General features: G+C 44.2%; 1 protein-coding gene across 1 annotated transcript; it reads right to left on the bottom strand.

Moving 5' to 3' along the window:
• Window positions 1–1,736: 1,736 nt before the first annotated feature.
• On the bottom strand, window positions 1,737–17,011 carry top3a (DNA topoisomerase III alpha). The gene is made up of 19 exons (XM_072368848.1): window positions 16,329–17,011; window positions 14,909–14,968; window positions 14,732–14,805; window positions 14,568–14,643; window positions 14,205–14,313; window positions 13,960–14,103; window positions 13,620–13,790; window positions 13,440–13,540; window positions 12,166–12,240; window positions 11,926–12,008; window positions 11,342–11,552; window positions 10,325–10,510; window positions 10,101–10,230; window positions 9,196–9,309; window positions 8,928–9,093; window positions 8,631–8,777; window positions 7,723–7,845; window positions 3,999–4,732; window positions 1,737–2,830 (listed from the first exon to the last, which is right to left on the bottom strand). Exons 1-19 carry the CDS (start codon window positions 16,557–16,559, stop codon window positions 2,661–2,663), a joined length of 3,105 nt encoding a protein of 1,034 aa, XP_072224949.1. The 5' UTR covers window positions 16,560–17,011; the 3' UTR covers window positions 1,737–2,660.
• Window positions 17,012–17,169: the final 158 nt, after the last annotated feature.

Raw genomic sequence — 17,169 nt, 5'->3', positions numbered from 1 at the left:
ATTTCTGGGAATATTAAACCATTTAGAACCTGGTGTGAAGCCTACATTTTGTTTGCATTTTAGGCAGCGATCCAACTCAAACTAAGTATCTGGTTTTAATGAGACCAATCAGTGTACATTTCTACAGCTGTGCAAAGAGCATTAATTCAAGTACTCCGATGAGGCACGCGCGTGGATTTTAGAGGTACGACCCCGGTTACTAAAATACTTTGGGGCCTTATGTAAAATCTAAACGGGTACAGAACGCAACTATTTGCAGATCTCCTGCACCAACATCTTATGCTCAACAAAACACAGAAAACGTCAGCTTTTGAAAGTGAGACTTTTTACTACTCGACGGAAAACCGGGAACTCGTCTGGGATTTGAAGGCAGCACCGCATCTGGAAAAAAAAAAAAGTTGGTACTGGGGCAACCAAAGGATGGAAAAGTACCATGTTGCATTTGCAATAGGTCAGTCATGTGATTGAGAATAAAAAGAGCACCTTAAAGCAGCCGAGGCTCTAACAAGTACAATTGGGCAGAAGTTTGGCAATCTACCAAAAAAAAAAAAATGGTATCTACAAATAGTGAATCTATCATATTGTAAAAGCGTTGGATATTCCATCATCTACAGTACATAACAACATCAGGATTCAGAGAATCTGGAGACTGCGCAAGGGACACAGATACATGATCTTCGGGCCCTCACTGCATTAAAAACGGGCGCCATTCTTTCATGGAAATCACTGCATGGGCTCAGGAACACTTCCACAAATCATTGTCTGTGATCACAGCTCACCGTGCCAATCACAAATGCAGATTAAGGCTGTGTCATGCAAGGAAGAAGCCACATGTCAACGTGATCCAAAAACACCACCGTTCCCTTTGGGCCAAGGCTGATTCAAAATGGAATGAGGCAAACTGAAAAGCTGTGGCCAGATGAACCAAAATCTGAAATCTTTTTCGTTGTAAATCGTGGAATGCTGCGTCCATCCGGCTTGTTATCAGCACTCAGTTTAAAAAAAACCCTGAACCTCTGATGGTATTGAAGTGCACTAGTGCCTATCAAACTAGCAACTTGTGCATCTGGAAAGTCTCCATCATCCTGAAAAAGGTATTTAGAGCAACACAGGCTCCCATCCAGGCAGCTAGAGTCCGATATCAGACAGGAATGGGACAACTCTCCTCTCCCAAAAGTTAAAAGAAGAGGGGACACTACAGTGCTAAACATGATCCGTGCTGCTGCCATCAAATTCAAGATGAGCTGATACTTTTCGAGAAACAGCATCGTGTCGTGTCGTGTTTTCACTTTCATTTTCAAATGCTTTCTATGTTCTGTAGTGAAAAGCACGTCGGCCTACGAGATTTGCACATTCCATTTTCATTCACCTTTTTCCTTCCAACCTTTTTGGGAAAAGGGCTGCATTTGCAGGATGTGCTACTGCTATTTACTGAAGTAAGGGAGAAAAAATATTTCTTCCATAAGTGCTTGGGGCAGGAAATAGGAGCCCGTAAAAAAAAAAAAGGCAGTGGCTTAGGCTCAGTTCATTGAGAGTTTCCTCAGTGACTCTGCTTTAAAAGTTCAAGATTCGATGGAAAAGAAAAGAGCAAAACCAACCGAGCCAAAATGAAAATGACAGAGGACTCAAACTGAAACCAAAACTAACCGAACAAAGAGAAAATGACTGAAGACTCAAAACAAAACCTAAACTTTCACAGCTGTAAAAAAAACAAAACACAAATCACCACGGTAGGATAAAGCACATTTCAGTTTATTGGTATTCATCAGTTCTGACATTAAAATCTGTGGTGCTGACACTTCTTCAGACTCTGCCAACAGCACAGATAACCAAACGTTTTGTCTTTTTTACCCCCACCAGAGTAAAAACACGTTACTACTGCTTTCAGCAAATGTAAAATACCAAAAGATGGCAAAAATGAACCAAAAAATTATTAACGTACATGTTATCATGTACTATTAATAATTACATCAATAAGTCGTAACCTCTCTTTGAAATGCACGTTTATTCAATAAAGATCCTTCCAGGATCGTGAACACAGACTCAATAAGGTGAGTGAAAAATCGGATCCAAGGCCTGCCAAGCAAATTTCCAATTAACAGTCGAGCGCTCTCAGGTTACTGTGGTTACAAACACCTACAAGTTTTAAAAGTAGTTCAGCACCTCAGTGTGCGACGTGTTGCTGGATCTCTTCTTGTGCTCAGAAATGTTCCCATCAGCAAGTGAAAGAGAAGAAAACTTGCGTCCGTTTTAAGCAAACACTTGAATTTATGTGCATAAAAACAGAGCAGCTTATAGAGACTCACAAGAGAACAATTTCCTCATAAAATGGTCTTTGTCTTTCTGTCCAGGGGTCAGAAATAAACATGCACACACTGCAGATCTGAGCACAGCTGAGAGATCGGAGCAGGATGGAAACAGGAAGGAAAGTTGCACATTTTGCTGTCCTCCTGCTAACACGGAGCACACTGTCATTTGAAAATGAAGATCGTTTGAAGCCGTTGGTCTTCCACTCAAAGCTGTTTCTTGCAGCAAAGTTACAGGGAAAGAAGACAACGTCCATCTCCTGTGAGGAGGCTCACACAAAAAAAACAAAAACAAGATCTGTTCCATAAAGTAACCCCACAGACCTCCAGGGTGTGGCCGACCCGGGGCAGCGGTCACCGCTGAGGACAGGTGACTCGGGTGTGTCCCGGCATGTGGCAGATCCCGCAGGTGCGGGGTTTTTTAGCAGCTGGGGGTCTGTTCGCAGTGCCGTCGCCCGTCGTCTTCCTCCCCTTCTTCCCTCCATCTCCACCACCATTAAATCCACCACCGTAGCCTCCTGACACTGGGGACACAGGTCAAAGAACAACATGAGCAGGGCCACAGCATAAAAAGCATGTGCGCTCCCATTAAAGCCACCGTGTCAGTGTGGCATGTGAATGCCTCAAGGTCTCAGTTTTTGAATCACAGCAGCTTTCTCTTACCAATAATTTATTGGGTGGGAATATTAACAATAATTCTTAATATTTGGACTGTGGGCAAGTTTCGAATGCCAGATTATGACATTCTGACACCGAGAAATAAAACAAAATGCAAGTCTTGTGTATTGTGTTTCGCAATAGTGCTTTCTAACCACGTGTGAAAGATCACAGGGAGATTTTTACTGCTCAGAGGTTGTCAAAATAAATTACAACACAGTTACCGGATCATCAGAAATCTGTGCACTTCAGCGCACTTGTCACTATAAAAACAAAACCCCCATGCAGGCTGTTACAATTGGAAGCTGGAAGCTTAAGGTGCCTATCAGATTTTTATGAAAGGAAAAGTGGAACTGAGTGCTCTGGAAAGGAGCCAAACAGTTTCGGGGATCATTGTTCCGATATGTGTGTGCGCAAGCGTACGCGAGCAAGTCTGGAGGTGGGTAAAGGAGCGCAGCTTTTCCATAAACACAGGAGGGATGGGCTTCTAGGAAAAACAACAAAAAAAGGCTTGGGAACCACCGTTTGCCACGATCTTAATGAGCTTGTCAGAACAATACGTTGGACCTCATGATGGCAGGAAAAGCCATGGACAGCACTGCTAATTATATACTTAATGACGCAATCTGCATGATTCACTGGAAAAGAACACAAACCGTAATTCGACTGCATGCGTACGCTCAATTGTAACGTGACTGCGAACGGTTCAGACTTGGGCCGTGAAGGGAGTAATATGATATGGTCCCACCTGGTCAGACTGTCAGCATAAGTTTTTAAAGATAAGACGCAGGGCGCTCATTCAGACACGAAGCCATCAGTCAGTGCTACATCCATCCTATTTGTTCCAGTCGTGTGTGATTGGCTTGATCTAACTGTGTTTATTTATGCTTGTAATTTTTCAACACCAATCATAACAGAACACCAACTCATTTCAGCAGGTTCGTGTCTGTCTTTCCGCTGCATTTCCAACGAGGTTAAGTTAATGCTCATCATCAGTGTAGTCGGACCAAAAGCATCCGTGTGTGTGAGCCTTGCCTGGTGGAGGTGCGTTCTCATCAGCCCACTGGAAGAAGCCACACTGCTGCTCTCTTGGTTTGCCGCAGGTGTGGAACATGCGGCCCTTGTTGGGTCCGTCTTTCTGCACCGTGCGCGTCACCGCCGCCTCGTTGCAGTTGCAGAGTGCCTGTCCTGTCGCGCCCACTTCTTGCTCTCTGTCGCCTCCAGATGTGTTTCCGAACCCCGGAGATGGCCTCTGAGGCTGGGGATTCCTCTGAGCTGACAGCGGAGGACCTCGACTCAGCGGAGCCCCCTGCTGACTCGGCTGATCCGCCCACAGGAAGAAGTTGCAGCTCCCTGAGTTGCACTTGTAGAACTGGCGACCCTGGTTGGGCCCGTCCTTGCGCACCGTGAGCAGGAGTGCGTCCTGCCCACAGTTACACACAATCACGTCACTACTGCTGCCACCTGGTGGAGATCTTGGCTGCGGGTTCCATGAAGGGACAGGAGGAAGGGAAGGGCGAGAATTAGAACTTGGGGCTCTAGGGGGCCTTGGTGCTGGTGGACGAGGGTCTTCTCCTCCTCCTCCTCCTCCTCCTCTTCCTCCTCCTCCCCCTCCACCCCCTCCTAGTCCTCCTCCACCTCCTCCCGCTGCTCTGAGGTACCGCAAGTCCAGCACCTCTCTAAGAGTCTCGTCACAACCACCGATGCAGCCGACGAATTCCAGAGGCATCATGGGAGGGAGGCTGCCTCTGCGGAACTTGAACTTCAACCTGGAAAAGTGGGGACACGCAGAAGTCAATCTCAGAGCTTGTTACAGCTGAGGTGGAGAAGAAAAATTACTCAGACTGGGGTGGAATCCATTAGTAATTAGAACACTGAGAAAAGAAAAAGGCTAAGCTAACCGTAACCATATATCATGATATTATGGGACTTAACAGCTGAAAATAAGAGAACGTCTGCAACATATAAGTCAGATTTTAGTGCTAAATGCACAGGTGGACAATGACATTTTGGACACTTTTCTGGTTCCATCAATCAAAAGGAGGTTTTATGATACTGAGGTAATTTTTCAGGTTGAGTAAAGAGCAAAGAGTGTTCAAACGTTCTCTTCAGGAACGACACGTCCACTCAACAGTCTGGATCTCAATCTGACTTAAAAGTTTATGGTGGAAATCGAGAAACTGTTCCACGCCCAGGTTCCATCCTGCAGAGCCGATCTGTGAACCGCTGGACAAGAAAGTCGGAACCCGACGGATGGAGGATGGTGTTTTACACCCGAGAACCCCTTAAACATTCAAGCTGTCATAAAAGTCAGAGGAGCTTCAACGAAGTAATAACAGCCATTTATTTTCTTATTCTTTTGGTTCATGATTTCCTCATTTTTTCCCTCAATAGATCTAGAAAAAAACCCAGCAATTTTATAGTATTTTTGAAGTGAGTTTACAAAGCCAGAATATTCATCTATTTAGGTCAAATAGTTTAGTCTTCCTTATATCTATGCTGATAAACATCCTCCAAGTTTGGTGGTTTCATTATTTTTTCCAGGGGAAAGTTCCACCCCAATGGACCACATAAACACCAAAAAGACTTTCTTTAACCAAAAGCACATTTTCTCTTACCAAATCATAGTGTTGCCTTTATCGCCATTTTCATGTTGCTCTCGTGTGTTTGGGATCATTTATTACCTTGTTTTGTGCTTATATGTGACCTTTCCTTCGCTGCTGTTTTCGTTCCTCTTTGCTGCTGTGGAAACTTCCCCGTCGCAGGACTAATAAAGGACTATCTGTTCTTATCTTAGTTTATGGCTGTGTTGTTGTGTGTTGCATGCCGGGCCAGAAAGCAGTAATGGCTGACAGAATCCACAGTGCCTCCGTAGCAAATGGTGAGACAGCATGCTGCATCAACTGTCCAGTGAAAGTCCCTTATTGTCGAATTTGAAGTAAAACAGTTTGTGAAGCTGTTGCGTCTCTAAGGTCTATGTTGGGGAGAAACGGCTTCGCTAATACACCATCATTAGTAGAGCTTCACAGCGTGAGCGAGGCAAACCTTCCATCACATAGTTACATTTTTCAAAACGTGACAAGCGCTTGTCAGGCGAAAAGTTAGTGTAATACACCACGTTGCCGTGGCGACCGCTGAGGCACGAGCAGAAAGCAACAGTTTTCTCCTGCACTCCTTTGCTGCTGAAGTTATCCAACAAGCTGAAAGCTACTGGGTGGGATCTGATTTAGAAAAGAAAATACATTTAAAAAAAACACATCACATTGTTTAAGAATAACTGCTGGAGCTCAACTTTGAGCTCTGTAGCAGGTTGGTTGCTATGGTAACAGAGGCTGGTGTGGAGCACTTTGGCTCGCTGCTAGCGAGCGTGCCCTATATTTGGACTGAGCTGAGGCTACTGCTCAAGGGGTTAACGCCTACTTGTGTAAACAAGAACTTAGACAAATTTCTTGCAGCAGGGAGGCCGCTGAGAGCTGCAGAGGCCTCAGTGTTTGTTGGTGTTTGCACAGCTGAGAGTGGGAAATAAAGCGGTGAGGGGAAGATTTCTGTCAGTTAATGTGTGCAGCTATGTGGGTCTGAGTCGTGCTGATCTGAGAAGGCATCTGCATGTGATCAAACTATTTCATTTAGAACAGCTATTGAACGGTTGCAGTGACGACCGGGAACTGAAAAAAGGAGACTTTAATGGGTAAATGTGAGATGGTTTAAAACTGCAAAATCTAAATACCTACGTAAGTGAGCAGCATTTTTATTTTCTCTACGTTCTGGGCATGGCAGCATGTTTAGCATCCTATTTCCCCAAAGCTTTGGACTCACAAAAGACAGAAAAAAAACTGTTGCTGAGCTCATCTGTATCAAGGTGGTAGGCGGTCTCTGCTTTCTCATCAACACGCAGCTCTGTGTGTGTGAAATTATCATTCCCTGTTCAAAAAGAGACAGCGATGCTGCGCTGAATACAACAAAACAACCCAAAGCTTTTGACTTACTGTCACAAAACCCATGTTCAAGGTTCAGAAACGACCTCATTTTGTCAACTTCGCACGCTTCTCGATGCAGAAGCAGTCAGACGCTGTACTCCTGTATCTACACTGGAGGCAATGCGCACCACTCTGGAGGAGCCAAGTTGTAAACAGCTCATTGATTTTGTTCTTGTTTGGAGTAAAAAACCTGTTTGTCAGAGCCAGAATGAAACAACGCACGGGGGAAGCCCGCACGTGTTCCACCGAAAAGTACCATAGTCAAAATACACCTTACACCACCTTTAAAAGCTTCTTTATCATTTCTAACATGGACCTAAGACATTTCTGATTTTCCAAAACTCTCCAAAAGCAAAAGCAAAACATTTTTATACACCGTGATCTCTTTTTGAGAAATGTACCCATCTCCCCTCTTTGTCACAGAGGGGAACTTTTCACTCCAGCTTCCAGTGTGGGTGTTCAAAGCAGATATTAGCTTTTGGTTGCGGTTAGCAACACCTTCACTGAAATGTTTTTGGTGAGTTACAAGTTTTAGAGCTTTAAAACAGCAACATCTCATCCTGCTCGTCTTATGTTTCATAGTTGCCTTCAATCATCTCAAACACATGAGAACAAACTAATACGACAAAGCTCAGGTATTAGCGTGAGTGTGCGTGACAATCAGAACAGCTGAAACTTAATCCTGATAAAAATGAGCTTAATCCTTAAACAGTTTCATTTCAGGCAGTTTAAATCTTGGAATGTGACACACGCAGCTCCGAGGAACAGAGATCAATACTCACATGTGCACGGGGCTCGGCTGACATGTGGGACAAATGCTGTCATCCCAGCTGACCTCGAGCACCGTGTCGGGGAACCACACTGCTGTCTTACAGGCCGGGTAGCCCACACACGACAGGTACTTACTGCAGAGGGAGACACGGAGCAGTTACTTTCATCAGGACTTATGCTTCATCCAGTTCAAGCACGGTCCACTTTTCTTTGCAGTTCACAGATACTTTTAATTCGGGTCATTTTGGCGAAAATTTGCAACAAAAATAACAAAGTTTTCCATTTTCTTATATGAGCGGCATGTTATGTACCAAGAGCCTGTTATGAGAGCTTGTCCTTGCTGTTGGTGCCAAAATGTTTTTCCGAGAGTCAAGAATCAAACTAACGTGCAGCTGAGGGAGATTAAAGATGTCAATAGAAGAAATGTGGAACTACGCTCTAAGTGCAAGTAAAAAAAAAAAAAAAAGCCTCATTTGTTTTCCGGTGTTGGTGTGTACAGGAGCTGAGCGCGGTCTGTCTGCTATCTCGTTATCTCAAGGACACGGGCTGATTATTCTGTCATCTACAGATGAGCTCGTTCTTTCCTGATTCATCTCGTTTTGCACAACAATGAAGCTGCCTGTCGTTTTCACAAGATCACGACATCTCATCTCGAGTGGTTTCTCTGTTAAAAGCAAACTCCATCGTTCACTGTTGACACAAGTCGAGTCGCGCCCGTGTACTTCTAAGTGCTGTGGTGAGCCTAGTTATCTCAAGACAATCCATCCATCCATCCATCACCTCAACAAAACGAGCGTCACTATCTCTTGATAATGAAAAAATTAACTTGAGATCATGATATCTAAAACATGTCTCCAGCATGGCTTCTCTCAGATTCCCTGAGTATTGTTTCAACCTCCCACCCTTTCTCTGCCCTCACCTGTTTCCTTCCCTCTTCTTCTTCAGCACCATGTCCCGACCACAGCTGGGACACTTCCTCACCGGCAGCGGGATCTCCATCTCCTGCTGCTCCGCCTCGGTGATCTCCAGAGCTGCACCCAGGTACGGTGACAAGGCCTCATCTAACCTGCGCCGGCAGCAGAAAACTGACTTGTTACCAGCAGTGAGTATTGATGAGTTGCTCCCTCATCTTTGATAAATATGACATGACGACCCATTTGGGCATTGAGAGAACATCGGATTTGCACACACACACACATGTATATGAGCCACTAACTTTTTTGCCTTCCTGACAGACTCGATGAAGACAGATTTGTACTTCTGGATGTAGTGTAGAAGGACACTCTGTTTGTCCTTTCTGCCCTCTGACACCAGCTTGAGGTCCGCCTCCAGCTCAGCACGAAGGTTTGGTTTGGACATCTCGTAGCCCATGGAGTTGTAACCTAATCAGACAAAACACACACATTTAGACAGGCGGCACAACTGGGGGACTTTGTATTAAAGCTCCTGGTATTATCGTGGGACAGGGCTGTGTGGACACGTACCCTCCACTAGCCCCATGCCGAGCTCTCCTGGTAGAAACCTCTGGTCCGTAGTCAAACCCACATACATGCGACTTTTAATCGTCTCGATGTGATCTGCATGAGTGGCATCTGTGCCTGTTAAATACACAGTTTACACATGAAACCGTAAATAAGCATTTCCTTTGGATTTTATCCCTCGGATATCACCCACAGAATACCTTATAGCTTTAATGGTGAGCAGATTGACTGGTGCTGTGTGTGTGAGTGGCAGTGGGTTATAGAGGGAGGTGTCCCCTGTAGCTGCAGGGGACTTATTAAGTGTTCGGGGAGGGGAGGGGTCGAAAGTGTGTTTTGTTATGAGGGAGAGTTTGGGACAGACCGGGTGGAAAGTGTCAGTTATTCAGAGAGTTAGTGGCAGTTTGTTGTTTTCCGGAGACACCTCAACCTCATGTTAGCTGTACTGTGTCAAGAAGAATAAATGTGGGCTCATCTGGGCAGCACTTTGTGGCTTCTGAAGTCACCGAAACTGACAACTCATCATTGGTGGAGGGAAAAAAAGAAGCTTTGTTCATACATCTGGATGTGTTCTATACAATTTCACTGGTAGAGGTATCATCATCTTTTTTTTGGCATCAGATAACTAGCTTTTATATTGCTAAATATGTGGTATTTATATAAAATAGGTCTAATATTTAACTCAGACACTTTGGTTCGAAAGAGTCAATGAGAATCTGTGTTCACGGTCACCACATTACTCCGGTTGGAACTAATAATCTTGGGAGGTTAAGGATCTCTCTAAGAAAAAAAATGTTATTTACCCTTCCCCCTCCTATTATTCCAGATTGACAGGACTCTTTTTATGTGTCCCCAGAGGCAAATGGGCAGTCATCTGTCACACACACACACACACACATCTAGAAATGTACCAATGCCATGCTTCTCCATCAGCGATATGAGGTCGGCCTCGGTGAGAAGCTGCGGGGGACTCGTCTGTCCGTCCACCATCTCGATAGCAGAGGGCTGGAACTGGGAGCCTTGTTCGTATACTGGGATCACCTGCAAACCACATTTACACAAATACATCACAAACAAACATGGAGAGGCAGCAGGTGTTTAATGGAGGCAAACTTTTTACGTGTGACCCACACACCTTTGTGCTCCACCTGTCATACGGGTAAACGTCCAGGTAATTCCTTTCAATAATCATGAGTCCGGAGGTAGAGAATCTCTCTAGAGCGATGTCTATGTCAACCACTGTCTCCTGCCCCAAAGCATCCTGGGATACACAAGCCAGGAAATGGCGGACGATGAACTCGTACACACGTGCTTCGTTGCCCTGGAAGGAACGGAGGCCCGAAAATTACACTTCACCATAACTCTGACAAGTTATTGATTACTTTTCACCAGAATTGCAAAACTATCTAATAAAAATTATTGTATTTAGCATAAAATCTCTTGGAGGATGTTGTTTCAGCTGTTTTCATTTGCAGAAAAAGATAAAGAAAAACAGTTTGAACTAATTTAGGATTACGGACAATGGGTTAGACAAACATCCTCCAACATTTTTCAGAAATGATGATGGCAATTAATGGCAAATCCTTATTCAAAATCAAGGAGACGAACAATTCTAACAAGTCTTAATTAGCAACTGAGTCTACATTTAAAAGCGAGTGCTTAGAGGGCTTAAATGCTGGCTGGTCGGCAGGTGAAAAGGCCCCTACGAGAGCGCCGACAGTGGAAAAAAAATGGAAAGGCTTGGAAAACTCCTCCAAGAAGCAAAGAAAATGTGATGAGCGTTCAAACGTCTCTTCAGGAAAGACATTTCAACTCAGCGTCATGGCCAGCAAACAGTCTGGAATCTCAAACTCATCTAAATTTATGGAGCTAATCCATGACAAGGCTCCATCTTGCTAAGCTGATCTGTTAACAGCTGACCGTGAAAGTTGGAACCTGATCTATGACGAATACTGTTTTTCATTAATGTTTAAGGCGCCAGAATGTTCTGCTGTTAAATGAAATATTTGCACGTCGTATCTGTGATTTCTCCTGTTTTTACACTGAACACACGGGCTGAATGAACATTGCCACACGGTGGTGATTGTTGGTGAGAAAATATATAAAATAAACTCAGCACTTTTTTTTTTTTTTTTTTTTTTAACCAACTCACCTGCAGTGCGTTGGTGTACTTAGTGGGATGTATGGGAGGGTGAGCTTGGTCCGACTTCTTGCCCTGCCGGGGGTTGGGGCCCCCTGGCTGCTCGAGCACCCGCTGGGCGAAAGTCCCCCATACTGGGCTCTGCGTCTGCTGCTCCACCAGGGGGTCGAGGGTCAGGTTTGCAGGAAAAATGTTGGTCTCTGTGCGGGGATAACTGATAAACCTGAGCACAGGAAAAGAAAACGCACATCTTCACACAAACAATGAGAGAAACTCGGAAAATATGTCGTTGAAAAACTCATGCTTCACATTCCTAAACTGCCAGATGGTCCTTTCAAGTACAAAAATAGGAACAATTTCGAGGTGGGCTGACAACAGAGTAAAAAAAAGAAAGAAAGAAAGAAAAGCATTTGACGGTTTCCCTGAAACCATAAAGCCTCTCATAAGATGGCTTCTGGCCAACAAGCTAACTGAAGTAAGTTCTAACAAAAGCTACGTTTAGCATGCGCTCAGAGCAGGACAAAGTTTGGCTCTGAGGGAAGCAGTATGTATGTCCATTATCTAAAGTGCTGCTGTTCAAAGATTCCCGTACTCACCCTTGGGTGTAGAGTTTTTCAGCAATCTTCATTGTCTCTTTGGCATTTATTCGGAGCTTTCGAGATGCCAGTTTTTCCAGTTCCTGTCGGTCAGATAGACGTACAGGACTTTTTCACAGTGGATCAAAGCAAAAGGACAACATCTATCTTTCTCCTGTGCTCGGAAATGTCACTGCATCTCATACACTTTATCCCCCCCAAAAAACATGTTTTACAGTGCATTATGAGTTATCACTTTACCACAGTGTCCAAAGGCAGCGGTCTCCATTTGCTTTTAGGTTTGCTGGTTACTGAGGCGACTGTTGCCATGGGATCCTGAAAAGGAGTGAAAGGATTCTCCTCTTATGTGTGACATTTAAAGCATCTTGTTGACAACACTATCAAAATTGACTGTGATGTCCTTGTCAGCTGCAGGAGTCCTTTAACACACCTTTGCACACTTCCAACAACAAGCAGACACACACACACACACACACACAGAGTTGGCACGAGTCCAGGGAGCCTTTCTCAATTTACTGAGGTTTTACACACCAGGACACGATAGCAAATCATCTCGCTCTTACCAGGTGTCAGAATGAAATGAACGTCGGATGAACGACGTCATTTGACATGTGACACTGAGTCGTTGTTTATTTAACATAAACTGAGCAGTGTGTGAGCATATTCAGCACATCTCATTCAGTAGCTTGTAACTCATTAACTCGGAGGAACTGTTTCCAGCTTCAGTCATTCTGCCGTAGATTCGCTGCTGTGTTTGGGATCATTGTCTTGTTGCACCACAACATCACAGCCAAGCTTTAGCTGTTGGACAACTGACTTTAGAACACTTTGGTATACAGAGGAGTTCATGGTGGACTCAGTGACTGCAAGGCGTCCAGTTCCTGTGGCTGCAAAGCAAGCCCAAATCATCAGCCCTCCACCAGCACATGGCTGCTACTTAAATCTCTAAATTCCTTTGAGTTATTTAGTTTTTGTCAAATAAATAATGACACAGTGTCCCTTTTAAGATCTGGCACCAGATGATTTTATATTATTTCTCCGATAAATAATACCTTTGAATAACGAAAGGGTGCAATTTCTCCTCTTTGTCTCTTCTTGTTTCGATATCTTTGCATTTTACCCTGATTTGTTAAAAGGAAATGAAAGGACTGCCGGTGGAACTTGCTCAGTGATAATTACAGGGGCTCGTGAGCTTCGTTAGCGAACGGTAAGTGTTTTTCTGTGAAATTCAGAAAACACCTCTGTTCTGTCATCAGGACGTTACAGTCGTTCAAGATCTAAAATACAAAGATGCCAAAGAAGGGTGAACGAACTGAAACAGATTCACATAATCTACATCCAACTCAAACAGAAAGACTGAATATATACAGTGTGTTGAATTGCATGATTGTTCTCCACTCAACACCATTGTTGTTAACCCCGTGGATTTGTCACTAATTTATTCAAATTTCTTAATAGTTTATAGTTACACTCGAGGGTGAACACAGCTGATTCATACTCGAACAGTCACGTACCTCCATGCAGATTTGATAGAGCACGAGGCAAGCTGTGTGGTTGAAGAGACGGTTTCTTTTCCAGCTAAACTCCACAGTGTCCTCCTCCACCTCATGGAGAACTGAGACAGACACAGAGGAGAGGGGTTACCTCCCTTTCACCTTTGGGACTTTTGTGGCAGTTTATGGGTGACATATTACCTTTGATCTTGTAGAAAGTCTCGGCTATGAAAGCCTGAATGGCTTTGAATCGCTCCACCACGAAGCCCAGCGTGGGAAACTGACAGCTGCCATACGAGATCAGCTGATTGGCCAGCGACTCTGGGAAGATCTTCTGCAGGCGAAGCGTCTGGAATCGAGTGAATGATGCACCTGTGGAACATGATCCCAAAGGATATGATTCCATTTACTTTTTTTCCCTGCATGGCACATTTTCAGATAAGCACTAAAGCCGCAGCTTGTGCCAATCTATTAATCACTGAGATATTTCCTAATATCGAAGGAATCTCTTTCGTGTGCGCCGGAGCAGGTGCTACCTTACCTATCCGTAAATCCAGCTCCTGACGGACATCTACAGCATCGCTGACGTTAGCATCGGGCTCCGTTAGAGTCTCGCATGCTCTCCGGATTGAGCTGGGGGTTATCTCAGAAAACTTTGCCCGGAAGACTTGTAAATTGGGCTTCACTAAAAAGCACGCCCACAAATATCAAATTACTACCAAGGTCCTTTAGTGGACAAATGCACCCAAAGTCCAGTGCAATTAGGACTCTGCAAACCTACTATACCTGCTTTGCAAACATCGATAACTTCAAAGCCAATGTTTTCTCCTTCCCTGTCACAATCTGTCCAGATGACCAGGGCTTGGCATTGCCTGACCTCCTTCTCCAGTGTCCGCTACAGAAGGAAAACAGACGGAGAAAATCGGAAGAATGACAGAGAGAAGAGAGGAAAAAAGAAATTTGATGTATCACAGGACTGAATCAGGGAGTCACGATATTGGAACAAGTGTTGCTGACCAAGTCCAAATAATCATCCCGACATAAAGCCAAATAATGAGTGATGAATGATCCCTAAAATTCAACCGCACACAAAGTAAAATGTGTATAAAATGTGCCTCTTTTTTTAAGATTCCTGGCAGGAAAACACACCTTTATTTGTACCATGTTATCTGGGCAGTACTTCTCTACCTCTGCGTCAAACAGGAGCACTGGATTGCAACTGTGCCTTTGTAGAGAAAAGATAGAAAGTCAGTAGCTGTGCTGCTCCGTGACAGTGAGTAGGAAAAAAAAAAAGCGTATATATTCAAGCGTACCATTTCTGGAACGGTGCTTTAAACTCCAGACCCAGCAAGTGGCCTGACACCGACGTCATCGCCACCGTCACATTCTGGTGTGGGATGGAGACAAAAATCCAAAACAATGCCAAACATAAAAGGGCCCATATTCACGTGCACGGGAACAGGTTTAATCATTTCACTGCGTTTGCTTACCTGGCCAAACAGATGATATTCATACTCGTAGATTTTATTAAATTTTGACATTCCTTCCCTCTATAAAAGAAAAAAAACATAAAATCAGTACCACGGCAAACAAAGAGCTCAGTGGAGGCTGGACAGTGCTGATCAGAGAAGAGATTACTCAACATGGGTGATAAATGACCGTGTTTCTTCAGCTGTTTGTGTGGTTAGTGCTTATGTAAAATGACAGGGATTTCTAACTCCATTTAGTTTTGTTCAGACTCTGTTGGAAGGGTAATATAACTTCAAGGCTTCAGTAACCATGGAAATGTATTCAATTGCATTGTAAGGAGAAGTGTTACACAAGAATGTTAAAGTGGACGATGATTCACTGAATGTATACGCACAATGAAAACTTGCCTGAGATCTTTTTTGGCACAGGGACACTTCCAGAGACCATTGTCTGTGAACACGGTGCACCGTGCCATCCACCAACGCAGATTAAAGCTCTATCATGCAGAGAGGAAGCCATATTTGGACATTATCCAGAAACACGGCTGTACTCTGGGGCTCAAAGCTCACTTAAAAATGATCTGAGGCAGTGGAAAACTGTTCTGTGGTCAGACAACTTGAAATTTGAAATTTTCAGTGGGAATCCATGAACACTGCGCCCTCCGGACTAAAGAGGAGAGATTCTGTTCGGTTTGTCATCAGCACTCAGTTAGAAAAACCAGCATCTCTGATAGAATGGCGGAGCGTCAGAGCCTATGGAACTGGCTACTTATGCATCCGACTCAAAACATTTGGCACATCATGAAATGAAAAATATGACAAAGAAGATCCAGGGCTGTTGATCAGCCAGAATCCTAGAATCCCACGAGAATGGGACGACTTTCCTCGCCTAAAAAAACCAGCAACTGGTCTCCTTAGTTTCCAGATGTTTGCAGGCTGTTGTTGAAAGAAGAGGGGATGACACACGGTGGTAAACACGGCCCCTGCCCCAACATTTTTTTTTTTGCTGCCATCAAATTCAAAATGAGGTCATATTTTTCATACTAGTCAAGTCTCACTTTCAACATTTGGTGAGATTCGCAAATCATTGCTTTCTGCTCTTGTGAATTATTTCCATAAACAGTTTTATCCAAAGTGACTTACAGTGAGAGACTAATTCTGAGTCAATGTGGGGTTCGATGTCTTGCCCAGGACACTTGGGACATATAAACTGGAGAAGTTCGACATCAAATTAGCAACCTTCTGAATGAAGGAGAACCATCCTTCCTCTTCAACTGCAGCCTTTTGTGGCAACCCTTCTGTTTTAGAGAATGGTGATTCAAATATTTGGCCTTTTATGCTAGAAAAAAAGTTTTCTGACCATGGATTGCTGGTATAAAGTTTGAAGTAAATAAGAGCATAATCTGCTGTGGGTGTTTTGTGTTTAGGCGACATGACTAACCCTCCTGGCTCTGCCGTTGGACATGATTTCGGAGATGCCTTTGGCAGCATCGTTCTTCTCGGCCACGCAGAGGACCCGCTTGATTTGAGCCCGGCTCCGGATCATGTCTGCCTCCAGCGGTGTGTCCGGACACCGGCCACTCTGCGCCACACAGAAATACCTTGGCTTGACTCTTATCCGCGGAAGTCCCGATCGAAGAGAGGATCTCCTAAGGAGGTGCAGCAATAGCATGCCTGACAGCTCTCACATGAAGCAACCGGTCCACCAGGCAGCTTCCCCGCTGCTGCCCCTCCACTGTGTTAGCATGCTAGCTGACGGGCAAACTAAAGCTATAGCATCCGAGCTCAGAAAGTTACTAAAAGTGCTAAAAAGTTGGCACAGGTTGGATTGCGTTAATTCCGGTGAATGAGACAATGGGGTAAGGGGGAAAATAACACCGGCATTTGAGAAACTGCTCATGAAAAAACTACAAGACGAACAACATCGACCTCAGTCACAGCGGTACAGTTAGCTGTGTTTACAAAATCCGCGCCTGTCTGTCAAAAACTGCCGTACTCAGGGTCGTAAAACTGTCGTAAAGTCCTGCACCAAACAGAACGTCTAATTAAAAAAAATATATATAAATACGATACCCTACTTGCACTCAGAGTTACTCTACGTGAGGAACACGTGTTATTAGTCATGTATTTCCATAACAATTATGAATAGAAACTAAATTACAATGTAGTTGCATGGCTGTCTAAAGGGAAAATACACCCCAAATATCAATTTGCTTTCCTATCTGTCCTACTGTCCATGGCTTTTACTATTGTTATTGTTACCGAAGGTCACTGTTATGTTA

The sequence above is a fragment of the Leuresthes tenuis genome, unplaced genomic scaffold, assembly GCF_036924035.1.
Source record: "Leuresthes tenuis unplaced genomic scaffold, fLeuTen1.0.hap1 SCAF_17, whole genome shotgun sequence".
NCBI lineage: Eukaryota > Metazoa > Chordata > Actinopteri > Atheriniformes > Atherinopsidae > Leuresthes > Leuresthes tenuis.
This window is presented reverse-complemented; position numbering and strand designations above follow the sequence as displayed.